This window comes from Pan paniscus, chromosome 23 (assembly GCF_029289425.2).
Source record: "Pan paniscus chromosome 23, NHGRI_mPanPan1-v2.0_pri, whole genome shotgun sequence".
Taxonomy (NCBI): Eukaryota; Metazoa; Chordata; class Mammalia; order Primates; family Hominidae; genus Pan; species Pan paniscus.
Window position 1 is genome coordinate 52,402,320 of NC_085927.1, and position 27,389 is coordinate 52,429,708.

At 51.9% G+C, this 27,389-nt stretch overlaps 3 protein-coding genes and 1 non-coding gene across 10 annotated transcripts in view; 1 reads left to right on the plus strand and 3 right to left on the minus strand.

Annotated features, from left to right (window-relative positions):
• The window catches only part of SERHL2 (serine hydrolase like 2), a 55,792-nt gene extending 48,649 nt beyond the window's left edge, over positions 1-7,143 (plus strand). For 4 of the 5 annotated variants that reach the window (XM_034948871.3, XM_034948872.3, XM_003805177.5 and 1 more), the window contains 3 exons: positions 3,623-3,705; positions 5,223-5,316; positions 6,701-7,143. In XM_034948871.3, coding sequence (XP_034804762.3) covers positions 3,623-3,705; positions 5,223-5,316; positions 6,701-6,820 — 297 coding nt within the window. In that variant the 3' untranslated portion in view covers positions 6,821-7,143. Of the gene's footprint in view, positions 1-3,622; positions 3,706-5,222; positions 5,348-6,700 lie in introns of those variants that run through there. The other variant, XM_055105403.2, reaches the window with a different exon arrangement.
• LOC112438182 (U6 spliceosomal RNA) lies at positions 1,688-1,792 on the minus strand. Its single transcript, XR_003026660.2, has one exon. It is a non-coding gene; the product is annotated as a U6 spliceosomal RNA (small nuclear RNA).
• Positions 2,914-14,651, minus strand: LOC100985019 (ribosomal RNA-processing protein 7 homolog A). The gene is given in 9 exon segments (XM_063603344.1): positions 2,914-7,589; positions 8,718-8,733; positions 8,735-8,917; positions 9,303-9,400; positions 9,772-9,889; positions 10,625-10,665; positions 10,668-10,740; positions 12,798-12,940; positions 14,489-14,651. Coding segments are annotated over 9 exon segments (828 nt in total). The 5' UTR covers positions 14,559-14,651; the 3' UTR covers positions 2,914-7,503.
• Positions 14,652-16,247: 1,596 nt separating this feature from the next.
• Positions 16,248-27,389, minus strand: part of POLDIP3 (DNA polymerase delta interacting protein 3) — a 34,135-nt gene continuing 22,993 nt past the window's right edge. For all 3 annotated transcript variants that reach the window (XM_063603343.1, XM_003805178.5, XM_003805179.6), the window contains 3 exons: positions 24,473-24,602; positions 20,026-20,092; positions 16,248-18,495 (listed from right to left, as the gene is read on the minus strand). In XM_063603343.1, coding sequence (XP_063459413.1) covers positions 18,318-18,495; positions 20,026-20,092; positions 24,473-24,602 — 375 coding nt within the window. In that variant the 3' untranslated portion in view covers positions 16,248-18,317. The remainder of the gene's footprint in view (positions 18,496-20,025; positions 20,093-24,472; positions 24,603-27,389) is intronic.

The following is a 27,389-nucleotide window of genomic DNA, read 5'->3' on the forward strand; positions in this document are numbered from 1 at the left end:
CCAAGAGATGAGGCTTGGACCAGGGCGTCAGCCAATGGTCCGGGAATGTTAACCTGTTTGTCTTTGATCATGTGGGATTTGTTCTTGAGCATGGTGTCAGGTAGTGATTCATTTTCTTTTCTTTTTTTCTTTTTTATGTTTTAAAAGTTCGATTTTTCTTTAATTTTATTATTATTATTATTGATACAGAGTCTCGCTCTTGTTGCAAAGGCTGGAGTGCAATGGCACTATCTCAGCTGACTGCAACCTTTGCCTCCCAGGTTCGAGCGATTCTCCTGTCTCAGCCCCCAAGTAGCTGGGATTACAGGCACCCACTACCACACCTGGCTAATTTTTGTGTTTTTAGTGGAGATGGGGTTTCACCATGTTGTCCAGGCTGGTCTCGAACTCCTGACCTCAGGTGATCTGCCTGCCTTGACCTCCCAAAGTGCTGGGATTACAGGCATGAGCCACAGTGTTGGGTCTATTTGAATTGTAGAGACAGGGTCTCCCTCTGTCACCCAGACTGGAGTGCCATGGCTCAATCATGGCTCACGCAGCCTCAACCTCCTGGGCTGAAGTGATCTTCCCACCTCAGCCTCCCGAGTGGCTAGGACTACAGGTGTGTGCTATCACACCCAGCTAAGTTTTTTACTTTTGTAGAGACAGGGTCTTGCCATGTTGCCCAGGCTGGTCTTGAATGCCTGGGCTCAAGCTATCCTCCCGCCGCAGTTTCCCAAAGTACTGGGATTCCAGGTGTGAGCCACTGCAGCCAGCTACTGTAATTGTTTTTCTAGACAAACAATACCAGCTGTTGGGTGGTCCTCCCTACCCACTAAGGCTCACTCACTGGTGGTTTGTCCCTTGTGTGTGCTGACCTTCATGGTGGGAGTTTATTGCCAGATCCTAGTCAATCTGGCTTTTGGAGATGCCCCCTTCCCTGTCCTTAGGGACCATGTCTTATGTGACCTGTTCTGTAGTGGGAGCTGTGATCACCCATAATGCTGGAAGGAGGAGGCTTCCCAGGGATGGAAAGACTTCGTTAGGACATAAACTAAATTGCAGAAGATACACATTCCAAGATGGGGCTGGCCCAAAATTCTCTTTTATTTTTTAAGTTTCTGGCCAGCTAAGTTTAAGTTTCTGCAGTTGCTCATGCCTGTAATCCCAGCATTTTGGGATGCCAAGGCGGGCAGATCACTTGAGGCCAGGAGTTAAACACCAGCCTGGCCAACATGGTGAAACCGTCTCTACCAAAACATACAAAAATTAGCCGGGCGTGGTGGCACACACCTGTAGTCCCAGCTACTCAGGAGGCTGAGGCAGGAGAATCGCTTTAACTCGGGAGGTGGAGATTGCAGTGAGCTGAGATCGCACTACTGCACTCCAGCCTGGGAGACAGAGTGAGACCCTGTCTCAAAAAAAAAAAATCATTTTCATAAATTTTTTCTTTCTTTTTTTTTTGAGACAGTCTCACTCTGTCACCCAGGCTGGAGTGCAGTGGTGGGATCTCAGCTCACTGCAACCTCCACCTCCTGGGATCAAGTGATTGTCCTGCCTCAGCCTCCCAAGTAGCTGAGATTACAGGCGCCCTCCACCATGCTGGGTTAATTTTTTGTATTTTTCGTAGAGACAGGGTTTTGCCATGTTGGGCAGGCTGGTTTCGAACTCCTGACCTCAGGTGATGTGAATTTTTTTTTTTTCTTGCAAAGGAACATTTCACAAATTTTCATATCACGCTTGCACAGGGGCCACGCTAATCATCTCTTTGTTGTTCCAATTTAGCAGTATATGTGCTGCTGAAGCAAAGCACCTACATTCTATTTATTTATTTATTTAGAGACCAAGTCTTACTCTGTCATCCAGGGTGGAGTGCGGTGGCCCAAGTTTGGCTCCCTGCAACTTCTGCCTCCCGGGTTCAAGCAATTCTCCTGCCTCAGCCTCCTGAGTAGCTGGGATTACAGGAGCCTGACACCACGCCCAGCTAATTTTTTGTAATTTTAGTAGAAATGGGGTTTTACCACGTTTGCCAGACTGGTCTCGAACTTCTGACCTCAGACGATCCACCCGCCTCAGCTTCCCAAAATGGTGGGATTACAGGCGTGAGCCACTGTGCCCAGTCTAATTTTCATATCTTTAGTAGAGACAGGGTCAAGTTTGCCTGTTCACCTTGTGCCGAGGAAGCCCCTCCTGTGTGCAGGCCCGAAAGGCTTGGTCACACCCTGCTGTGAGATGTGGCAGCTGACATATGAGAACACGCAGGCCTTGGGAACAGTATGGGAACCCGTTTCAGGGAAGGCACTTCGGGTCATTTTAGTCTGAGAAGCAGAAAATAGCTGGAGGGCCAGGGTGGAAACAGGGCAGTGAGTTTTCACTGGTGTGTGTGTGTGCGTTCATAGCAATTTTATATTCACAATGGTGGAGGAGTATCGGGTGTGACTTAGTGGAGCTGGTCCTTACGGGAGCTTCCCGGAATTAATCCACTCAGCTGCATTTATGAAGCTTTTCCTCTGCACTCCATGTGCTGAGAACTAGGGATAGAGAAAATGCTGAGAGCTCCTGCCCTTAGAGTCCCCAGATCAGAGCAGCACAGTCCAATGGAAGCAAAGCCTCACAGAACTTGACATTTGTCTAGCAGCTATATTAAAACAGGCCCAAGGCTGGGTGTGGTGGCTCACACCTGTAATCCCAGAACTTTGGGAGTCCGAGGCGGGCAGATCACCTGAGGTCAGGAGTTCAACACTAGCCTGACCAACATGGTGAAACCCTGTCGCTACTAAAAATACAAAATTAGGCCTGCTGGTGCATGCCTGTAATCCCAGCTACGCGGTAGGCTAAGGCAGAAGAATCGCTTGAACCCAGGAGGCGGAGGTTGCGGTGAACTGAGATCGCGCCATTGCACTCCAGCCCAGGCAACAAGAGCAAAACTCGGTCTCAAATAAATAAATAAGGCTCTAACAATTGTTCTCATATTTTAACATGCACAATGTGATTTAAGATGTAATCAACATAAAGCTTGATTGCATTATTTTGCATGCTGTTTTCCAAATCCAGCTTCGTGTCACACCTACAGCATATCTCACTCAAGCTGGCCACATCCCCACCATCCAGACGTAAAACAGTCACAAGACAGGGCAGGCAGGGCCGCGGAGGAGGCCGGCAGGGGCCATGACGGAGTGCCCATCCTGCACTGTGGTCCCAGCAAGTTTCTTCCTCCTGGCAAGAAGCCTGTCCCAGGCTGGCAGGGGACAGCGTGAGGTGCAGCCTATGGACTGGGAAAGGGGTGTGGAAGGGCCACACCTAAGTCCTAAAATCCAGGCCCGAAAGTGGCCCAACTCACTCCTCTGACTTTAATCACACAGCCATACCTGGTGGCAAAGGAGTATGGGAAATGGAGTCAGGCTGGGTAGCCAGGAGCCCAGGAAGAGGGGAGAACAGACTTGGAGAGGGCAGGAGTCTCTGGCCACCAGGGGCTAAAGAGCCTTCGATGAGGCGGTGATGTGGTGGGGTCCTGGGCTCAGACCCAGGGTGGGTGGCTGAGGCGCCCTCGCCAGGGCTTAGCCACCCCAACAGAGATGGGTTTCATGCCCACCAGAGTGCCTGTGCCTTGTGACGAGAATTCACCATGTTTTTGTCTCTGCAGGTAGAGAACAGCATTGACTTCGTCAGCAGGGAGCTGTGTGCGCATTCCATCAGGAAGCTGCAGGCCCATGTCCTGTTGATCAAGTGAGTCTGGACCCATCCCCTTCAGTCACCCCCAAGGAGACATGGGCGCCAGGAATCTCCGGGAGGGGGCCCTGGCATGAGGCTCCAAGTTCTCTGCGTGTCGACCACATCACTGAGGCTCAAGATCTTTTTTGGGAAGCCCCCCTGGCAGCAGGGTCATGGAAGGAGGAAGGTCAGAGGAGGGGAGGGCTCAGGCAGCAGGGGATGGGCCAGGGCTGTCCCATGCCTTTCCACAGGTGTCAGCGGGGGGCATGCCCAGGTAAGGCTCCATAACCAGTGAGCCCAATCTCACTGCAACCTCTGCCTCCTGGATTCAAACGATTCTCCTGCCTCAGCCTCCCGAGTAGCTGGGACTACAGGCGCCAGCCACCAGGCCTGGCTTATTTTTGTATTTTTAGTAGAGACAAGGTTTCGCCATGTTGGCCAGGCTGCTCTCCATCTCCTGACCTCATGATCCGCCTGCCTCGGCCTCCCAGTGTTGGGATTACAGGCGTGAGCCACCGTGCGTGGCCCACCATAGACGATTTTTAAGCCATAAAAAGAAACGAAGCACTGACATGGGCTCCAGCATGGATGAGCCTTGAAAACATGGCGCTAAGTGGATGAAGTCAGACACAACCGTCTACGTGTTGTATGGCTGCATTCACGTTCAAGTCCAAATAGGGCACACTGCAGAGACAAAGCCAGGTCATGGTTGCTCAGGACCAGAAGCCTGTTGGGGCCGGGGGGGGGTGGGGTGTGTGTGTGTGTGAAAGCTCAGAGGTTTGCGATTTCTTTGGGGGTGTTGAAAATGTCCTGTAATTGTGACGATGGTCTCACAACTCAATGTATTAAAAACCACGGGATTGTAGACTTTTTTTTTTTTTTTTGAGATGGAGTCTGGCTCTGTTGCCCAGGCTAGAGTGTAGTGGTGCAATCTCGGCTCACTGCAAGGTCTGCCTCCCGGGTTCACGCCATTCTCCTGCCTCAGCCTCCTGAGTAGCTGGGACTACAGGCACCCGCCACCACGCCTGGCTAATTTTTGTATTTTTAGTAGAGACAGGGTTTCACCATGTTAGCCAGGATGGTCTCCATGTCCTGACATCGTGATCCGCCTGCCTCAGCCTCCCAAAGTCCTGGGATTACAGGCGTGAGCCACCACTCCCGGCCAGGATCGTAGACTTTCAGTGGGAGGATTGTGAAGACGTAAATTCTCTCTCAGAGCAAATGTGAGCTCCAGCACCTGTTCAGATCCCAGCTCTGCTGTTCAGGGCTGACTGTGGCCAAGTCCTGAACTCCCTGTGCCCCAGCAAGGCTGTGCCTTCAGCACTCGCTTGCGCCTGGCTTGTGCCAGCTGAGCGTGAGCTAAGATTAACTGAGCCTCAAATCCAACCCAGGGTCAAGGGACCCAGCTGTGGGAGTTGGGGTAGCCCAGGCTTTGGTTTCTCCTCAGAGGCCTGAACCCAGGGCAGGATGGGGGCAGTGCTGGGAGGCGGTTGTAAGATGAACCCCAACAACCCCAACTCCTCACTTTCCAGAGCAGTCCACGGATATTTTGATTCAAGAGAGAATTACTCTAACAAGGAGTCCCTGTCGTTCATGATAGACACGATGAAATCCACCCTCAAAGAGGTAAGGCGGGGCTGAGGCAGCTGGTGTCCAGCCACTGTCGCCCACTCTGGTCCCACCTCACCCATCTCTTCTCATGCACTGGGAAAGACCCCTGGTCTGCCCCCAGGCCCAACAAGTGAACCACCAGGATCCATCAGGCCTCATGCTCCACTGTGGTCAGTCCCTAGAGGCCTGGGGACACATGTAATCAGAATTAAGGGAACAGAGACCTTTGGTGGGGAACCCCTGCCAGGTTCAAGCTACTCTAGTGCCTCAGCCTCCTGAGTAGCTGGGATTACAGGCACCTGCCACCATGCCCAGCTAATTTTTATATTTTATATTTTTAAGAGATGGGGTTTCACCATGTTGGCCAGGCTGGTCTCAAACTCCTGACCTCAGGCGATCTGCCCACCTTGGCCTCCCGAAGTGCTGGTTTTGTAGATGGGAGCCACCTAGTCGCACATTTTACAGGCTCCCAAACCACAGCAGAATACCCGACTGCCTCATCCCTCTGCACCCATCATGACAGTGGGCGTGCTGGCTGTAGGCAGAGGTGGCTTTTCCCCCAGGTTCCTGGGAGCACGTGGTGTTTTATGGTCACCTACCCACGAACACCTGACCCTGGGGCCTCTGCAGCTTTCTTGGCATTGTCACAAAGGGAAGAAGCCCACCTGTGGCTGGCCGGCTGCCAGGTCAGAGCCAAGGCAGGCAAGACCTTCCTGTCTGGCTTTTTTTTTTTTTTTTTTTTGAGATGGAGTCTTGCTCTGTTGCCCAGGCTGGAGGGCAGTGGCCCGATCTCGGCTCACTCCAAGTTCCATCTCCCGGGTTCACGCCATTCTCCTGCCTCAGCCTCCCGAGTAACTGGGACTACAGGTGCCTGCCACCACGCCCTGCTAATTTTTTGCATTTTTAGTAGAGACAGGGTTTCACTGTCTTAACCAGGATGGTCTTGATCTCCTGACCTCGTGATCTGCCCACCTCGGCCTCACGCCTGCCTCGGCCTCCCAAAGTGCTGGGAATACAGGCGTGAGCCACTGCTCCCGGCCCTCTCTGGCTTCTTGAAGGCAGACACAAGTCTGCAGGCTGCTCATGCCCCCATCTCATTATCTTTTCTCACGGGGACCTCTTCTGATACAATCACAGCAACCCTGGCCTCGGCCCTGCCCTGTCATGCAACTTCACAACTCAGCGGGCCTAGACCCCTGGGAGGCCTCCAAGTCCCTAGGGTTAGACACCTCCTGGGGTGCTATGGACTGTCGGGGCTCCAAGGAGCCGAGTGTGGGGGAAACTCACTGTGGGAGGTGCTTCTGACCTGCAGGGAGCGGGAGGGCCCTGACCCCAGGGCCCATGGAGCTCCCTAGGCTCCTCTGGCCACACCTCACCACCCACCCCCTCCCCTCTCCAGCGGTTCCAGTTTGTGGAAGTCCCAGGCAATCACTGTGTCCACATGAGCGAACCCCAGCACGTGGCCAGTATCATCAGCTCCTTCTTACAGTGCACACACACGCTCCCAGGCCAGCTGTAGCTCTGGGCCTGGAACTATGAAGACCTAGTGCTCCCAGACTCAACACTGGGACTCTGAGTTCCTGAGCCCCACAACAAGGCCAGGGATGGTGGGGACAGGCCTCACTAGTCTTGAGGCCCAGCCTAGGATGGTAGTCAGGGAAAGGAGTGAGATTCCAACTTCAACATCTGTGACCTCAAGGGGGAGACAGAGTCTGGGTTCCAGGGCTGCTTTCTCCTGGCTAATAATCTCCAGCCAGCTGGAGGAAGGAAGGGCGGGCTGGGCCCACCTAGCCTTTCCCTGCTGCCCAACTGGATGGAAAATAAAAGGTTCTTGTATTCTCACTGCTTTTGAGGCTTTTTCGTTGCCAGCAAGGGCTTTTGCATTGAGGGAAAATGGAGAACAGAACGGATTCATCCAGGGACCTCAAGGGTGTGGAGGCAAGAAGCAGGAAGGACAAGTCCTCCTCTGGGCACGCCTGGGTCCCCAGGACTGCTGAAGCACAAGACCCAAGAGGTGGCCTGGTCCTTCACTCCTGGCCTGTGTGGACTCTGATGGGGCTGTTCGACACGGTGGCCTTCAACCTGGGGCCCATTGGCCAGAGCTCGGCCTCTCAGAGACCGCTGCAGGCCCTGCCTCACCTCATGTTCCTCCTGGCCCTGCACCTCCAGCCATTCCCAGCCATTCACTGCGGCTCTCACGGCTCAGTAGGGTCGGAATTTGCGCTGGGCCCACAGCAGCTCAATCCTCTGCTTGTCCTCCTCGAACTTCTTGCGCAGCTGCGCTAGATCTGGGGGTGAGAGGAGGCGCGGGGCAGGGTCAGACAGCGCGCCCCGGGGAAGCAGGCTTGCTCATGCCCCACCCCTCCTCCCAGTTACTATGGGGGTGGGGCTATGTCTCCCCCACCAGCCCATCCCCCTCCCAGCTCTGCTGTGGGGGCAGGGTCTGGATCTTGTCAGGAAACAGAAACCCAAGGCAGGCCGAGTCCAAGGGCAAGGCCAAAGTGGGAGATGCTGGCACCCCCAGCCTGGAGATGAAGCCCTAGCAACAAAGCAAAGGTACCCGCCCCCACCCCCACCCCCATCCCTGCACAAGGGGGAAGGAAGGAGTCTTGACCGCTCGGCCTGGAGAACCCTGAGAATCAGTAAAGGGGCCCCAGCCCTGGTGCTGGTGGATGCAGATGGCAACTCTGGTCACCGGGTGGCCTAGGTCAGTGGGAGGCTGATGGCACTGAGGGGGAAGCTGAGGGTCTAGAGCGAGCACGAGCGGGAGCCAGGAGGGCCAGCCAGGCAGGGAAAGCACCAGTGACTGGGCGGGCGGCTCAGGGCCTACCACGGAGCCCGTCCCTGTGCCCTAGCCAGGGCCAGGAGAACCCTCCCCTGGGCCCACAGGGAAGCTGTTCTGTAGACAGGGACACCAGGCAGTGGGGCAGGAGGCTCAGCCGCAGCACCAGGAGTGGGCCACAGGCGATTGGGCCCACAGGCATGGGAGGGTCCTGTGTGGGGCCACCTGACACACACACACGCACCACCACCAACCCAACACACATACTCTGCAGCACCTTCTCTGCACCCACAGTGGGTTCAGAAGCCCCCTCTGCACTTGAACTCCTCGTTAGCTGGAGGCTGACGAGCGCCAGCACTAAGTGCACAGGGACCCAGAGGTGGGCACTGATGACCTAGGGTCCCCACCCACTGAGCAAATGCATCTGCCCCTGGGGGGTGATGGGGAACCGCCACACAGGGTGCTGCCAGGCTGGGCCTCTTTCCACAGAGTCTGGTGCGAGCCCTGTGCTGAGGGACGCCCTCCCTCCTCGACCACCAAGTCCAGCGCCCGCCCTCAGGAGCACTGGCCACAGGCCTCATCCATGGCTGGGGCCAAGGCCGAGGGGTCTGAGGATGGACTGGGGGTGGCTTACGCTCCATCTTGCTCTCTTCGATGCTGCCAGGCATATAAGTTGAGCAGCTCTTTTCGGCTGCGCTTCCGTCTCTCCCTCTCCAGCACCCGCAAGCTGGCTGCCTCAGTCCGGGGGAGCACAGGCCGCCGGCCCCGGCGGGTCACCTTCACCCAGCCCTCCTCGTCAGGGACCCCCTCCTCCTCCTTGGCCTTAGCTTCTTCCTACAAGGAAGGTGATCCCATCGTCCACTGGGCGCCTGGGACCTCCTGCAGCCTCCAGCAGCGCGCCCTCCACGCCCTCCTCCCAAAGTCAGAACTGCCCTGAGCCCCCGCAGGGGAGGGCTGCTCCCCTCCTCCCAGCACAGTGTTGGGGCTAAGGATGGCGGGGAGGGCACGGACCTGCCGGCGCTGCCTCCTTCTCCACTGTAGACCATGTGGAGACTACATGTGTCACCCAGCCAGGCAGCCCAGGATCCAGCAGGGAAACAGGGAGCCTGGCCTCTACAGAGTGGCCAAGGACAGGCCACCAGCGCCCTCCCTCTGGGGCGCCACCTTCCCACAGCCACACGGGCGATGCGGTGCTCGGCCGACCCCGCGGGGCCTCTACCTCAGCGATCTTCTGGTCATATGCCTCCATGAACGTGTCCACTTCCACCCTCAGGGCCTCAGGGTCGGGCACGGAGTCTGCGTAGTCACTGATCCACTCTGAGGAAAAGGGAGCCAGGGAAACGGGGCTTCCTCAGGCCTGGCATTTGGGCCCCACCCCAGGGCCTGCCAGGCAAATTGGGACCTTTTCCCACAGGGCCCCGGGCACAGGCGCTAAGGAGATCCCAGGGGCTGCAAGCTGGGCCCTCGCTCTGCCTGCCCAGTATGCCTGTGCCACTCTGTGCCAGGGGCTCAGGCTAACGACTCCCTGGGGACCCAGACACAGCCCCATGGTCCTCCTGCCCAGGCCTCCACACGCTGCTCTCAGGGAGCATGGACTTGGCTTGTGACATTCAGACACTGTCCCCATAGAGTGTCCTGCCAACCCGGAGCCCAGAAAGGAGGCGCCAGACCCCTCCCGCAGTACTAACTGTGAATGCCACTCTTCACAGGGTGGCTCTCTGTGGACACCAGCAGGGGGCCCTTCAGGGCCAAGGCCGCTGACACCCCACTTGGCTTCTGGAACACCACGTAGGCTACCTGGAAACCCTGAAGAGAGAGAGATGTCAGAGGTTGGGGGCTCCTTCCCACGTCTGGCACAAGGTCTCCAGGCCTGCCCTCAGCCTAGGTGGTAGCTACACCAGGGGAGACGGTGCTAGGCTATTCCTGAGCCATGAAGAGAACCACAGGCCATTCCATCATCCAGGTCAGAGGCAGCCACACTTCCAGTAATCCTGCTTCTGCGGGAAGTGACAGCTGTTCCCAACTCCTCCCCAGGAAGAGGGGATACACAGGCTTCCTTTCTTCTAGTCACGGGAGGGATGCGGTGAAATGCAGGGGTCGCCCTGGCAGGTTTTTGGAAGCCAGGCCTGGGCGCACACACCATGCCAGATGCCACTGTGTGGGGAGGAGGTGTGGGCTCCAGGGCCACTGGGAAAGCTGCGAAGAACAGTGCTCCTGGAGACCTGGCCCCCAAGCCTGGGGAAGGAGCTCCCTCAGTGGGGAAGCAGGAGGGAAGCCGGGGAAGGCCCTGCAGGCGGCCAGCAGAGACGGTCCCTGAGCTTTAACACGGGACGGAAAAAGCCAGGCAGGAAGTGCAAGGATGTGGCAAATCTGGGAAGGAATCGCAGGCTTTGTCACCCGGACAGTCTCCTACACCACACACGGTGAGGATGGGCTCCAGACCAGAGAATGCTCTGACGTCCCACTGCCAGCTCCCCTAACACACTGGGGACAGTGCCCCACCCCCCTCACTCTAGTGGAACCCCATGCTTGGCGGCTCACCGGAACTGGCTTTGGATGAAAAAACTTCGACCTTGACTCCCAGCCAGCTCCAGCTTCTCCTTCAACTCTACAGACTGGACGAGGCCACAGGTGGACTGGAGGCGGGACAGGCTCTCCTGCCGCAGGGAGAGGGAAGCCAAGTGTGAGCATCCGCAGGGCCATCCCAAAGCCTCCCTCCACCATGGGTGGCGCTGACAGGGATCCAGCGCCGCTGAAGGACTCAGAGCCACAGCCACATCTGCCCAAGCCAGGAGACTGTGGGCACCATGGCCTTCCGACCTGTTCCCCAGGGACAATATGGAGGTCAATATTCCTGCTTTTTAAAATTTTTTTGAGTTGGAGTATTGCTCTGTAGCCCTGGCTGGAGTGTATAGAGTGATCTCGGCTCACTGCAACCTCCATCTCCAGGTTTCAAGTGATTCTCGTGCCTCAGTCTCCCGAGCAGCCGGGATTACAGGCACCCACCACCACACCCAGCTAATTTTTGTATTTTGAGTAGAGACAGGGTTCTGCCATGTTGGCCAGGCTGGTCTTGAACTCCTGACCTCAGGTGATCCGCCCGCCTCGGCCTCCCAAAATGCTGGGATTACAGGCGTGAGCCACTGTGCCCGGCACATTCCTGCTCTCTCTCATTGGAGACAGGTGGGGACATTCTTGCTGTTATTCTGATTTCCTATGACAAGTTTTACTACCTGAATCAGCAGTAGTGACCCTATGCTGTGACAGTCGGGATGGTGGTTGTCTGTGGTGGAGGCAGTGGGGGTTCTGGGATGTGCTGCTGTGTCTCCACCTGGGCGCTGACTACACAGGTATGTTCTGTCTCTGGGATGCAGCAAGCTGGACATCTGCCACTGGGGCCCATCCCGGCACACGTGCTGCACTTCAAAAAAGGTCAGAACTCACACCCCCTCTTCTACATGCTTCTTTTTTTCTCTAAGTTTAGAGGAATCTTTTACAAATTAGGGTTTCTTTTTTGAAAAGAAATCCAGCAATTCCCTTGGCCAGGGGCGGTGGCTCACCCATGTAATCCCAGCACTTTGGGAGGCTGAAGGGGGTGGATTACTTCAGGTCAGGAGTTCGAGACAAGCCTGGCCAACATGGTGAAACCTTGTCTTTACTAACAATACAAAAACGAGCCGGGCATGGTGGTGGGCGCCTGTAATTCCAGCTGCTCGGGATGCTGTGGCAGGAGAATCGCTTGAACCCAGGAAGTGGAGGTTGCAGTGAGTCGTGATCGCTGTGCTCCAGCCTGAGCAAGAGAGAGACTCTGTCTCAAAAAAAAAAAAAAAAAAAAAAAAAAGAACAAAGAAAAAAGAAAAGAAAATCCAGCAATTCCCTTACTTTAGTTTCTGTAAAAAAAAAAAAAAAGAAAAATTAACAGTTGTGTTTGGATAGAATTAGAGGCACTTTTATTTTCTTATACTTTCCTACTTTTAAATTATGGACATGTACAATCTGGAAGAAAACACGTAATTCAAACAACTTTGGGTAATATGTAAAAAAGCCTTGGGCTACTTAGGATTATACTTTTTTTTTCTTTTGAGAGTCTCACTCTGTTGCCCAGGCTGGAGTGCAGTGGCACGATCTTCGCTCACTGCAACTTCTGCCTACCAGGTTTAAGCAATTCTTGTGCCTCAGTCTCCCAACTAGTTGGGATTACAGGCGTGCGCCACCACGCCGGCTAATTTTTGGGGTTTTTTGGGTTCTTTTGAGATGGAGTCTCACTCTGTTGCCCAGGCTGGAGTGCAGTGGCGCAATCTCGGCTCACTGCAACCTCTGCCTTCCGGGTTCAAGGGATTCTCATGCCTCAGCTTCCTGAGTAGCCAGGACTACCTGTGCACGCCATCATGCCCGGCTCATTTTTTATTTTTTAGTAGAGACGGGATTTCACCATGTTGGCCAGGCTGGTCTGGAACTCCTCCCTTCAGGTGATCCGCCCACCTCAGCCTCCCAAAGTGCTGGGATTACAGGCATGAGCCACCGTGCCTGGCAGGATTATACTTTTAAAGACATCTTTAAAAAGCCAGTTTCCTGACTGGAGATCACGGTAGCCCTCCTGACACTCTCCTCTGGGGCTCCCATTAGCTGTGTCCGTCTCACCACCAAGGACTTGGTGGAGGCCATGGGAGCCCCCACCTTGAGCCCACAGGTCTCCTCCCAGACACTAGCTCACCTCTGTGCAGTACGGGGGCACATTGAGGACAAAAAGAGTCCTCTTCTGAGGCCAGGTGGACTTGGTGCCTTGTTGAATGCCGTGTGCTCTCACATATAGGTAGTGAGAAGCCTGTTGCTTTTCAGAGAACTTGATTGGAATAGCTGGAAAGGAAATGGGAGGGGAGGGATGGCCAGGCTACCCTGAGCTGAGGCCAGCGAGACACTCACACAACTTCCTTTCTCCACATCCCTGTCTAGTCCTATCTGTTCATCGATCCATCCATCCCTTCACCAAACCCCTCTACCCTACCCTTTTGCAAAACCTGTGCGGCCTCCCAAGGCGGTGCAGGGAGAGAGAAGATAAATGGGCAATGATTACAGATGGGGGCGCAATGAGAGGGAAGCTCGAACCCTGCGGCTCTTGGAGTCAACACCAAAATCCTAACCATGGCTGGAAGCCCCGTGAGACCCTGCCTGTCACTGTGACCTCTTCTCGTACCATCTTCCCCCACCACCTTGGATTCTCCCTGTTCCCCCGGGTACACCAGGGCCTCACACATGCTGGCCTCTCTACCTGGCGTGTCACCCTCTTCCCTCCCGCTAACCTTCAGGTTTAGCTCAAACCTCGCTTCCTCAGGAGAGCCTTAGCATCACCCCCAGCCCCTCCTGCCAGGTCAGATCCCACTGCCTGTGCCTTCACAGCTTCTCTTAACAGTCTGGAGGCTATATTGATGAGATTCTTTGGTTAATCGCTGGCACACCCATGACTGTAATCCTCATAAAGCTAGGAACTGCTGCTATTTTTCTCACACCTCCGTCACAGTACCGGTTGGCATAGAGCTGCGGTCCCTGAACTCAGGAAGCTCAGTTGCAATAACGGAGAAGGCAATTAACAAGTAAGCATACAGCAAACTTGTATCAATTGTGAAAGAAACATTACAGGGTGATGGGGTGGCAGAGGTCTTCTTTCCATAGGCCATCACGGATGGCCTCTTTGAGGAAGCAACATTAAAGCTCAGACCAGAACGCCACTGTGCAACAAACTGGCACAGTACGTGCAAAAACCCAGAGCGGGAAAAAGCATGTTCCCTCAGAGGAACAGAAAGAGCTTTAGGTCGGCACCAGCCAGACCACCTGGCCCACACAGGTTAAGAAGTCTGGTTTTTGTTTTAGAAGCTACCTGATAAAGCCACTGGAGGGAATGCAGTGGGTGTGGCGCCTATCGTGGGCGCGGCAGACATGATCGAATCTAAATGTCCTTAAAAGAACATTCTGGCACGTGGGTGGAGAACAGAAACAGGGGCAAGAGGAGAAGGAGGGCAACCGAGTTGGAGGGCCTATAATAGCCCAGATAAGAGCTGATGGGGGCTGGACTAGGAGCAGAGGCGATGAGAAGGGGATGAGCTCACCTGGACGAGCGGGTGTGGACGGAAATAGGTTTGCCCTGGGTGAGAGTGTGGACAGAGGCGGGCTCACCCAAGGGAAGCGTGGACCGAGTTGGGCTCGCCCCGGGAGAGTGAGCAGGCAGAAGGGCGCCGCGTGGGTCCTCGGGACCCCGGAGCCTCAAGACCTGCGGAGCCTGGGGCCACGGGCCACCGGGGCTCACACCCAACCGTGCGGCCGCTCCTGGGAACCCCCGGCCGCCGCCAGCCCCCAAACACCTCCCGGCGATGCTGGCCGCCCCCGGTCTCGCGTTCCGGAGCCCCTCACCTGCGTAGCACGGTGGGCTCGGGATACCGTCCTCCGGGTCCCGCGCCGCGAGCTTCCTCCTGCGCGCCATCTTACCACCCGGGAGGGCGGGGGCCGCCGGGAGTTGCGGTTCGGCGCCGGCGCGAGCACGTTTTCGTGGCGCCTGCCCCGCCCCCTCGCTCCAAGCCCGCCTCCCCGGCCCCGCCCGCCAGGGCCCAACCTTCATCGGCTCAGAGGCAAATCAGCGCGCCAAAGTGGGAGCGAATGTCAGAGTTGACCCCGGCCAGTCACGAGTGCGAACTCAGCTTTCCACTCATGCATTCACACGTTGAATAGGCAGTGTGAGAGAAATCCAGGATGGCTGCTAGGTTTTCAGTCTGAGCAACTAAGAGGATGGTGTTGTCATTGACTGACATGGGAAGACTGCAGGAGAGGGGCCAGCTTAGGGAAAGTCGAGTAGATCAGTTCTCTGTGGGCCGTGGGGCCACTCAGGGGAGATGTCAGGTGGGCAATCAGATATGAGACTCAGTAGTCAACTATTTTTTTTTCTGCCGTCTGTGTTGCCCAGGATGGAGTATAGTGGCATGATCACAGCTCACTGCGACCTCTGCCTCCTGGGCACAAATGATCTTCCACTTCAGGCTCCTGAGTAGCTGAGCTAATTCTTCGTTTTTTGCAAAGATAGGGCTTCACTATATTGCCTAAGCTGGTCTCGAACTCCTGAGCTCCAGTAATCTTCCTGCCTCAGCATCCCAAAGTGCTGGGACAAGAGGCATGAGCCACCATGCCAAACCGATAGTCAACTATTTTTTTTCTTTTGAGACAGAGCCTCGCTCTGTTGCACAGGCTGGAGTGCAGTGGCGTGATTTCACCTCACTGCAAACTCCACCTCCCGGGTTCAAGTGATTCTCCTGCCTCAGCCTCCTGAATAGCTAGGATTACAAGTGCCCACGACCACCCCCCTCTAATTTTTGTAATTTTTAGTAGAGACAGGGTTTTACCACGTTGGTTAGGCTGGTCTCAAACTCCTGATTTCATGCGATCTGCCTGCCTCGGCCTTCTGAAGTGCTGGGATTACAGGCGTGAGCCACCATGCTGGCCCCAATAGGCAACTTCAAATGTGGTGTCAAGGCTCCCAGAGAATGTTCCAGGCACAGGAAATGGAGAAGTGACCATCTTTAAAAGCCTAGGCACAGAAATGGCAGAGTCACATCTGGTCATAGTAGCAGAGCACACTTGGGTTCAGGAGGGGCACAGGACCCCACCTTCTGGAGAGGAGTATCAAGTAATTTGCATCCCTGGCGGGGAGCAGTGGCTCATGCCTGTAACTCCAACACTTTGGGAGGCTGAAGCAGGAGAATCACTTGTGCCCAGGAGTTCAAGACCATCCTGGGTATCATAGCAAGAAGCTGTCTCTATTTTTTAAATAATTAAGTTGCACCCCAAATGTTGAAACCCCTACAAGATTAAAACCCTTGGCTGGGCGTGGTGGCTCACGCCTGTTAATTCCAACTTTGGGAGGCCGAGGCAGGCAGACCACCTGAGGTCAGGATTTCAAGACCAGCTTGTGCAACATGGTGAAACCTCATCTCTACAAAAATTAGCCAGGCATGGTGATGCACGCCTGCAGTCCCAGATAATTGGGAGGCTGAGGTGGGAGGATTACTTGAGTCTGGCTGCGGAGGTTGCAGTGAGCCGAGATAGTGCCACTGCACTCCAGCCTTGGCAACAGAGTGAGACTTTGTCTCAAAAAAAAAAAAAAAAAAAGATAACTCAAAGGTAGGAATAACAAATGTTTATTCAGAAATGGATAAGTAATACATAATCACCCTTCATCTCTTAATGCCCCTTCCTGTCCTGCACAGGAGACACAGATGGGTAACATAGAGGCATGGGAAATGGAGGAGGACACAGGACTAGCCCACCACCTTCTCCTCCCGGTCTCCCAAGATGACTGCTTATAGAGCGGAGGAGGCAAACAGGTCCCCTCAATGTACCAGATGGTCACCTATAGCACCAGCTCCAGATGGCCACGTGGCTGCAGCTGGACTCAATGAAACTCTGTGACAACCAGAAGATACCTGCTTTGGGATGAGAGGGAGGGTAAAGCCATGCAGGCAGGATATTTACCATCCCTACTCTAAGCAGAGTGCAAGCAGTGAGCCCCCTGCTCCCAGTACCTGAAAAACCAGGTCCTACTGCCTTCTGGATGCTCTCTTGGGCCAGGAAGGGTAAAGTGTGGGAGGAATGTCTTCCAGCTGCTAACGAGAAGTCTGCACCCACTTGAAAGGGTTAGGAGAATAAAAAGCAGCATTCTTCAAAGAACTGCAAGTGGAGCACCACCAGGCCCCTTCCTTGGACTTTCCCGTCCTGGGCAGCCTCAGAGCCTGCACACTGAAGCTGGGTTCAAACCCTGGGTCCTTCCTGCCTGACAGACTGACCCCTGGAAACATGAGTCTCTGGTTTTTCTTCACTGGGCTAGCCTCAAGCAAATCTTGGGAGCTCCTGAGTATCTTCAGCATGCGCCTTTCCCAGCACTTGCTACTGATTTTGCAGAGCTCCCAGAACCGTGCTCCCCAACTGGCTCCAGCTCTGCCAGCCTGGATTCTCTTCACTCCCAACCAGCAGGGGACCACTCAGTGACAACACTGGCCTGGTCATTCAGGGACTGCCTGGGCTCTGAAGTTTTGTCCCAGCTGCCTGCGCCTAGGCTGGGGAAACACCTTGCCTGGCAGAGCTGCCCTGCTCCCTTGACTCCTCCTCCTCTGCCAAGGCAGGAAAATAATCCTCTGGTCATGGATGGATGGGTCACTCACATAAGTGGGAACAAACAGTGCCCCTTGGTGGCAGCTGGATATATGCCTCCAGGCATCCCTGACCACTGTCTTGTAGACAACTGAGGCCAGAAATGGAGAGCCAGGAACAAACTGACCTCTTCCATTCAAATAAGCTCCAAACCCAAGCACTGCACAATGGGAGGCTGAGCCTTTCAAAGGCCCAAACAGAAGAGAGCTGGCGGCTACACAAAACCAGGGTGTGGTTAAGTGCCAGGCGAGGTGAGAACCGGGAGGGCTCACAACACAGCCCCCTCCCAGCAGAGACACCCAGAAGGGAAAGAGAGCTGGGGTGGGGCATTCAGCACAACTCAAGGAAAAGGGAAAGGTGAACTCTGGAGAACTTCCTCTGGGCAGAGACGACACGGGACTCCAAGCCAAGAGCTTAGATAGACTCTTCCCAGTGGTGCAGCCTCATCCTGCCCTTGCCACTAGTGAGGCCTGGAGCCACTGGGGAGAGGACAAGAGGCCTGAGACCTGCTCCCCACCCAGGCACCTCCACTGACAAGACAGAGGAGCGGCACAGCTCTCAGGCCGACCTGGCTCCCGTCAGGACACCAGGGCTTTTCATCCCCTCCATTGTTTGAAAAGCTTAATACACACAAAGGAAAGGCAGCCCCTCGGCCACTGGAAAAAGCAGGGTCCTTCAGACAGCCCCCACGCTGCATCCCATGGGGCCACAAGAAAGCCACCCAGAGAATTCAGTGTACCATTTCCAGATAAGAAATCAGCTTGGGGCTGAGGCTTGGGGAGGCACACACTGAAAAACACAAGCCTACCTTGGCGATGAGATGGAGAAGAAACATACTACAGGAAACGTTAACGTAGAGAGAAGAGCACAGGGCAGAACACAACACAGAAAGGCGGGTCCCATCCAGTGAGGAAGCTCTTTATCCCTGGCAACCCTTCCCACAATCAGGGGTCTCCAGTCCGATGGCCCATTGGTCATAAGCTTTGCCTTGGGGAAACAGAGCCACCCTCCTCTGCCCCCACTTCTGGCTGCCTCACTCCCCTGCTCAAAGCTTGATTTTGAATTCTGTGGGCTGCGTGGTCACAGAGGCCCCTGAGGACTTGAAGAGTGCCTTCAGGATGGTGTCAGGGTCCACTTCAGCAGGGGGGTTGGAGGAGGAGGCAGAGTTCACCCTGCGAGGCAGCTCGCTCTCCTTTTTCACTGATGGGCTGTCACTCAGCCGCCTGTGGAGAGCAGAGAAGAGTCAAAAATTCTTGTCAGTTTTTCCTTAGATGGGGAGGGGACCTACCATTTACTGGGCATCTATCATGAGCTAGGCACTGGGTGTAACACTTTCCATACCCCTTCATCTCATTCCACCTTGCAGCAAACTCAATCACAGCTCACATCAGCCTCCATCTCCTAGGCTCAAGCAGTTCTCCTGCCTCAGCCTCCTAAGGAGCTAGGACTATAGGCGTGTACCACCATGCCTGGCTCATTTTTAAAAATTATTTGTAGAGACCAGGTCTCGCTATGTGGTCCAGGCTGCGTTTTTCTTATTTACTGATGAGAAAATGGAGACGCAGGCAGTGCTGTATGTTCTAGGGTTTTGTGGGGTTTTTTTGAGACAGAATCTCACTCTGTCACCCAGGCTGAAGTGCAGTGGCATGATGATGGCTCACTAGTCTCGATCTTCCAGGCTCAAGCGATCCTCCCACCTCAGCCCCCCAAGTAACTGGGACTATAGGTGCATGCCACCACACCTGGCTAATTGTGGTTTTAAGTTTAGGAAACACTGCATGTTCCTTCTGGATGGTAACATACATTAGCATATTACACAATCTGAGAAGCCCGAAAGTGAAACAGATGTAACTCTGTTTAGCCCAGTGGTTCCCAAACTTATTAGGTTACAAAACCCTGAGAAATATTTCTTATTCCTTGAACACAGTTTAAGAACTTATCCAAATCACATAATTCATTACCCAGGGTTCAAATCCTAGTCTTTTTAAATCTCAAAGTCTATTTCAGGCCTGCCCCACACTATCCCACTCACCCTGGCAAGTCTAACCTCCTCCCTGGTATCTGCTTCCTTATCTAGAACGTGAAGTCCTCACAGTCTCAACGTTTTATGCATCTCAGGCTTCAAAACATCCCTCAGTCCTGGGCGAGGCATGTATACTCAGCTGTGTGCAACAAAAGCCTTCAATGGCTTCCCACTGTACTTAAAGCCAAATCCAGCTGGGCGTGATGGTGTGCGCCTATAGTCCCAGGTCCTCAGGAGGCTGAGGGGAGAGGGTTGCTTGACCCCAGGAATTTGAAACCAACCTGGGCAACACAGTGAGACTCTCAAAATAACTAAAAAAGCAAAAAACAAAAAAAAAACAAAAAAAACCTCACTGGGGAACAAAATAAGGGGTAGCATCTGGCACTGTCTCCATCAGGGCCAATCATGAGGTGGAGTTCTCTGTTACCGGGATGATGCACACAGCTAGGAGACCCAAGCAGCCTCCCCCTCCACCTTCCACTCAGATATTTCTAAATCAGAAAGCTGAGGACGAGATCATAATGCTAGCCCCTATAGGGTCAACCCCTGGGGAAATGACAAAGCAAACCATTTTGGTCAAGTTTAAGCATATGAAACGACCAGCTGCCATTAGAACAGAGGAAACGGAATGGGGGGATGAAGGGGAGCTGTGATGCAGGCAGTTTACCCATTAGAACAAAAAGAGATGGACGGAGCTCCCTCTCCCCAGCACCCCGCCTTTGGAACTCACAGCAGGATGGGCTGGTCTGAGGTGATAACATTCCCATTCATGTGAAGGTTGCACTTCATCGGCTGCCCTGAAAAACCAAAGAAAGAGAAAGGCTCTGCTATGAGACCTCGGCTCCTCACACAAGAGGACGAGGGCTGTACCTCCATTATCAATGGTCAAAGCACCCACCACTGGCAGTTCTGGCTCCACAGATGGAGATGGGGCTGCTAGGTTCCAGTCAAGCCAGACACTAAGAAAATCCCAGGGCGTGAGGAAACCTCAGCAGTGGAGCACCAAGAGGCAAAGTGGCCACAAACCTTGCTTCATACAGGAAGAGATGAGTGGGAAGTGAGGGAGAAACGAGACTCAATGTGAAGCCATCCAAGTAGTAAGGGAAAAGGTTTATGCTATCAAATTCAGTGAAAAGATGATCAAAAGCATTAAGTACAGGCTTCTACTCTGTCTACAAAGGATGAAGCACTAGGAAGACCACACTCCCACTGTATACAAAGCATAACATGTGTAATGGTAATAGCACAAAAAAGAGGAAGAAGGAACAGGGCCATGTGGGAGTAACATTTCCATATCTTACTCGAGTTAAGTTAGTGAATACATCATTAAAGGAATTAAAATATTGGGGAAAAAATGTGAAAGAAAAGCCACTGAAGAGGAACAAAAAAGTAAAATGGGGCCGGGCGCGGTGGCTCACGCCTGTAATCCCAGCACTTTGAGAGGCCGAGGCGGGTGGATCACGAAGTCAGGAGATCGAGACCATCCTGGCTAACACGGTGAAACCCCGTCCCTGCTAAAAATACAAAAAATTAGCTGGGTGTGGTGGCGGGCGCCTGTAGTCCCAGCTACTCAGGAGGCTGAAGCAGGAGAATGGCGTGAACCTGGGAGGTGGAGCTTGCAGTGAGCAGAGACCGCGCGCCACTGCACTCCAGCCTGGGCAACGGAGCGAGACTCCACCTCAAAAAAAAAAAAAAAAAAGTAAAATGGAAGAAATAAACCTAATTATCAATATTAAATATGAATGGATTAAATAATCCAATCCAAAGACAGATTGTCAGATTGAATTCAAATAAAAAAAAAACAGTAAGATCTAACTATACACTCTCTATAGGTGACACATTTTTCTTTCTTTCTTTTTTTTTTTTTTGAGATGGAGTTTCGCTCTTATTGCCCAGGCTGGAGGGCAATGGTGCGATCTTGGCTCACAGCAACCTCCGCCTCCTGGGTTCAAGCGATTATCCTGCCTCAGCCTCTCGAGTAACTGGGATTACAGGCATGTACCACCACGCCTGGCTAATTTTGTATTTTTAGTAGAGATGGGGTTTCCTCATATTGGTCAAGCTGGTCTCGAACTCCCAATCAGGTGATCTGCCTGGCGGATTACAGGAGTGAGCCATTGTGCCCAGCCTAGGAAACACATTTTTACAGTCGATGAGAGAAAAAGATTGAAAGAGTGGGCCAGGCTTGGTGGTTCATGCCTGTAATCCCAGCACTTTGCAAGGCTGAGATGGGCAGATCACTTGAAGCCAGGAGTTTGAGAGCAGCCTGGCCAACATGGCAGAAACCCCATTTCTACTAAAAATACTAAAAATTAGCTGAGTGTGGTGGTGCACACCTGTAGTCTCAGCCACTCAGGAGGCTGAGGCACAAGAATCGCTTGAACCTGGGAGGAAGACGTTGCAGTGAGCCAAGATCATGCCACTGCATTCCAGCCTGGGCGACGGAGCGAGACTCTGTCTCAAAAAAAAAAAAAAAAAGTGAACAAAGATACAGCACTTAAATAGCAACCCTAAGAAAGCTGGTCTTTTACTTATTAGCTTATTAGCTATTAGTAATATAAAATGAAATATACTTTAAAACAACAAAAAAAGTGACTAGAGGTAAAGAGAGATTTAAATTTGATTGAAGGGTCAATTCATCAGGAAGAAAACAATCAAACATATATGCAAGTAACAACAGAACCTCAAATATATAAAATAAAAATACACAGAAGTGAAAGGAACAGACCAACAGTAATAAAGATCTCGCCGGGTGCGGCGGCTTACACCTCTAATCCCAGCACTTTGGGAGGCCCAGGTGGACGGATCACTTGAGGTCAGGACTTCAAAACCAGCCTGGCCAACATGAGGTCAGGAAATCAAGACCATCCTGGCTGACACAGTGAAACCCCATCTCTACGAAAAATACAAATATTAGCTGGGCATGACAGTGGGCACCTGTAATCCCAGCTACTTGGGAGGCTGAGGCAGGAGAATTGCTTGAACCCGGGAGGCAGAGGTTGCAATGAGCCGAGATCATGCCACTGCACTCCAGCCTGGGTGACAGAGGGAGACTCCGTATCAAAAAAAAAAAAAAACAAAAAAAACCCCAGAACCTCAGTATTTCACTTTCAATACTAGATAGAATCAAGCAGATCAACAATGAAACAGCACTTAAACATTACAAAGCAACAAGACATAATAGACATGTACAGAACATTCCACCTAACAACAAGAAAATACATATTTTCCTTAAACACTCATAGAAGAAAATAAAATCTGGAAAATTCATGAATATATGGAAATTGAAACAATCCTAAATAACCAATGGGTCAAAGGAGAAATCACAAGGGAAATTAGAAAATAATTCAAGATGAATGAAAATGAAGGCATGATATACCAAAACATGGAATGCAGTTACAGCCATGCTTAGAATATATAGCTGTAAATGCACATACAGTCATGTATCATTTAACCATGGGAATACATTCCAGAGTGCAGTGGCACGATCACAGCTCACTACAGCCTCAACTTCCCAGGCTCAAGTGATCCTCCCACCTCAGCCTCCCCAGCATCTGGGACTACAGGCACACGCCACCACGCGCCCAGCTAATTTATTTTTTGAGACAGGGTCTTGCCACGTTGCACAGGTTGGTCTCAAGTTTCTAGGCTCAAGCGATCCTCCTGCCTCAGCCTCCCAAAGTGCTGGAATTACAGGCTTGAGCCACCACACCCGGCTGTACAGCATGTTACTCTACTGAGTAGAGTAGGCAACTGTATTTGTACATCTAAACATAGAAAAAATACAGTAAAAATATGGTATTATCATGTTATGGGCCCACTGTCATATATGTGGTCTGCTGTTAACCAAAAAGTCCTTATACTGCATATGAATACATTAAAAAGCAGAAATAAAAAAACCTACAGAATGGGAGAAAATATTGGTAAATCACTTATCTGATAAGGGACTTAAGAATATGTAAAGTATTTTTACAACTCAGTAATAAAAAAGAACCTAATTAAAAAGCAGACAAAGATTCTGTACAGGCATTTCTCCAAAGATAGCCGGGCACAGTGGCTCATGCCTATAATCCTAGCACTTTGGGAGGCCGAGGTGGGCAGATCACCTGAGGTCAGGAGTTTGAGACCAGCCTGGCCAACATGGTGAAACCCTATCTCTACTAAAAATACAAAAAAATTAGCTGGGCTTGGTGGCGTGTGCCTGTAGTCCCAGCTACTTGGGAGGCTGAGGCAGGAAAACGGCTTGAACCAGGGAGGCGGAGGTTGCAGTGAGCTGAGATCACGCCACTGCACCCCAGCCTGGGCAACAGAGAGAAACTCAAAAAAAAAAAAGGAAAGAAAAAGGAAAATAAGTATCTTTCCACATCCAAACATATGACAAAAAATAAGAAAAAACAAAAAAAAGAACAGAAATTCAAAACAAAATTAAAAATAATTTTTTTAATGACATACAAATGGCCAATAAGCACATGAAAAGGTGCTCAACATCATTAGCCATGGGGAAATGCAAATCAGAACTCCACTGACTCACCCAGGGGAGTTCACCCAGGTGCCAAGATTTAGCCAAGGCTCCAGGTCTTTTATTTGTATTTTTTTTATTGTTGTATTGTTTTATTAGTCTCTGCTTCTCCACTTCTAGCACAGGGCCTTGGTCCACAGTAGGCACTCAATACATACTGAAAGAACAAATGAGTGGAAAAGGAGCATGGCAGACAGAATTCTTCTCTACAGGCTGTCTGGAGATGAAAAATATGAACCTCAAGTCAATAAAGTCTGTTGTTTACCCACCAGGAGCAGCTCTCACCCAGGTGTCAACATTCAGACAAAACTCCAGGGCTTGGAGGAACTTCTGCCCCAGCACTAAGCAGATCAACATCTGGGAGGCAACAGCTGTGCCTCTTGGCTTCCCTGGCAAGACCCCTTAAGAGAACCATCCATGGAGAAATGCTGTTTTCCTTTTTGCTGGGCTCAAAAGCTTAAGGGCTGGGTGAAAATCCAGGGCCCTGTGTAACCCACAGCTCAGGACTACTCAGAGACTGCACAGCAGTTCCTGGTGCAGACGAGGCCCCAGAGATGGGTTCCACCCATCTCACAGAGACTTCCCCTGGAAGGCCTGCTACCTGACAGCAAGTAGAGATGAGTGGGAGGGTCAGGGGACTGCTTTCTCCCTAACTTACCGTCCAGACACCGGTTGTTGTACTTCTTATATGCGGTGATGGCATCGTCCTTTTTCACAAACACCACCTCCGCTACCCCAGGATGGACCAGTCGAGCTCGCTTGAGGGCACCACACACACAGAAAAGCTCCTGCACACAACAAGAGGGGTTGGGATTGGGGAAGGATTTCTCAGCACCTGCCGCTCACACACTCTGAAGGCCCTGGGGTGTGGTGGCTCTGCTGCAGCTAAATGCGCCCTGCGCCTGAGACTGCGGGGAGGCTCCACGCGAGGTGGTGCTCTGGAGACATCCACAGGCCTCAACACAGCACCAGATGAGGTCAGCAGTGGGAAAGGGGCTGGGCTTACAAGGCTTGGATCACCTGGGATCTCCCAGCAAGCCACCACCAAAGTCTTCAGTGCCCACCTCAACAGGGATAAAACAGTTATGAAAATTTTCGCAAAGAGCCCTGTCATTAGAATACATGTATACAAAGAAAGACAGCTGCTAATATGTCACCTGAGAATCTGTTAGAAATACAAATTCTGGAGTTCTACCCAGAGTCCTGGTTTGGCTGGACTGAAGGGTTTCCCTGGACATGAGACTTTGAGTGATGAAACCAGGAGAGTCCCCAGCAAAACAGGGACAGTTGGTCACTCTAAGTCAGACCTGAGTTTGATCCCCCAGGCTCTGCTTTCTATCTGCTATGAGACGTCTAGCAAATTACTTAACTTCTCTGAGCCTGTTTCCTCCTCTGAAAATAAAAAGGACTAGCTTACTTCCCAGCGTTACTGGAAAGCTCAACTGAGATAATTTTTAAGGCAGTGCTTTGCACACATCATTGACTCCGATCTCCACCTCATTTTACAGACAAGACGACTAAGGCCAGAGAGGGAGCAAAATGTAAAGATGGACAGAGGCTGACTAGCACTCACGCCATTTCTTCACCTGCAACTGCCTTCACAAGGTTGCTGTGAGAGCCAAAAGAAGGTTTATGAAAAGGTCCTTGACATGGTTTGTTTTTAATGGTAAATATCAAAACAAGATGCCCCTCTGCACCTGCGGGAGACTGGTTCCAGAACCGCTCGCAGATACTAAAATCTGTAGATGCTCAAGTCCCTGCTATAAAATGCTGTAGTATTTACACATAACCTATGCACATCATCCACTATACTTTAAATCATCTCTAGATTACTTATAATACCAAATACAATGTAAATGCTATATAAATAGTTATACTGTATTTCTAAAATTTGTATTATTTCTCATCATACTGTTATTTTTAAAAATTTGAGTATTTTCATTCAGTGGTTGGCTAAATCCACAGAAGCAGAACCGACAGATATGGAGGGCCAACTATAAATAGTAGGTGTAATTCCAATTTTATTACCATTGTCCTTTTAACATTGCCTATTTGGGTAGAAGAGAAGCGAGGGTGATTATTACTAGCAATTTCCCCTGAGCACTGATCATGACTGGTGTTTAGTTTTCCACCATTATGTATCTTCCAAGAGTCTGCCTAAAGTGACTGGCACATAGCAAGTACTCAGTAAATGGCAGTTGTTATTACGCTTCTTAACAGGTTTAATTCTTTTCTTTTTTTGAGACAGAGTCTCACTCTGTCACCCAGGCTGGAGTGCAATGGCGTGACCTTGGCTCACTGCAACCTTCACCTCCCAGGTTCTAAGTGATTCTCCTGCCTCAGCCTCCTGAGTAGCTGGGACTACAGGCACGTGCCACCACGCCTGGCGAATTTTTCTGTTTTTAGTAGAGACAGGGTTTTGCCATGTTGGCCAGGCTGGTCTCGAACTCCTGACCTCAGGTGATCCACCAACCTTGGCCTCCCAAAGTGCTGGGATTACAGGCGTGAGCCACTGCACCCGGCAATCAGCTTTAATTCTTAATGACTTGTCAAGTATTACACAAAATAGGCTACAATTTCCATCCTCAAGTGCACCATTCACAGCACTGTCCCTGCTAAAGGAGAAGGGGATATGAGTGACCCATCTCACGGCATGTGTGTATTTCACAATTAAGATTTAACCTCAGCTGGGCACAGTGGCTCACACCTGTAATACCAGCACTTTGGGAGGCCAAGACAGGCAGATCATGAGGTCAGGAGTTCAAGACCAACATGCCCAACATGGTGAAACCTCATCTCTACTGAAAAATACAAAAATTAGCCGGGTGTGGTGGCACACGCCTATAATCCCAGCTACCAGGGAGGCTGAGGCATAAGAATCACTTGAACCCAGGAGGCTGAAGTTGCAGTGAGCCAAGATCGCACCACTGGCACTCCAGCCTGGGCGACAGAGCAAGACTCTATCTTTAAAAAAAACAAATCGAGGCGGGTGGATCATTTGAGGTCACAAGTTCGAGACCAGCCTGGCCAACATGGTGAAACCCTGCCTCTACTGAAAATACAAAAATTAGCCAGGCGTAGTGGCAGGCGCCTCTAATCCCAGCTACTCGGGAGGCTGAGGCAGAAGAATTGCTAGAGCCTGGGAGGCAGAGGTTGCAGTGAACCGAGATCACACCATTACACTCTAGCTTGGGTGACAGAGTGAGACTCCATCTCAAAAACAAAACAAAACAAAACAAAACAAAACAAAAAGATTTAACAAATGTAGTGACCAGTGCAGTCTGTGAGTCTGGGACTTAACTGCAGGGAGAGGCTGGATTCTCCAAACGTATTCATTTTGTGATCTGACAGTTCAAAGGATGCCTGGATTTCTAAACTAATGGCTCTTTTGGGTGCCTGAATGAAAATGATGTTGAAAAGAAGTCCTAGCTGCATCCAGAACCCCGCTCACAGACATTTGACAGGTTTTGCCCATGACTGCCATGGGTGGGACGGGATGGACCAGGAAGGTGGATACCACCAATCCATCTCACTTCTTTCACTTTGGAATCATCTTGTAATACCTCCAAAGGACA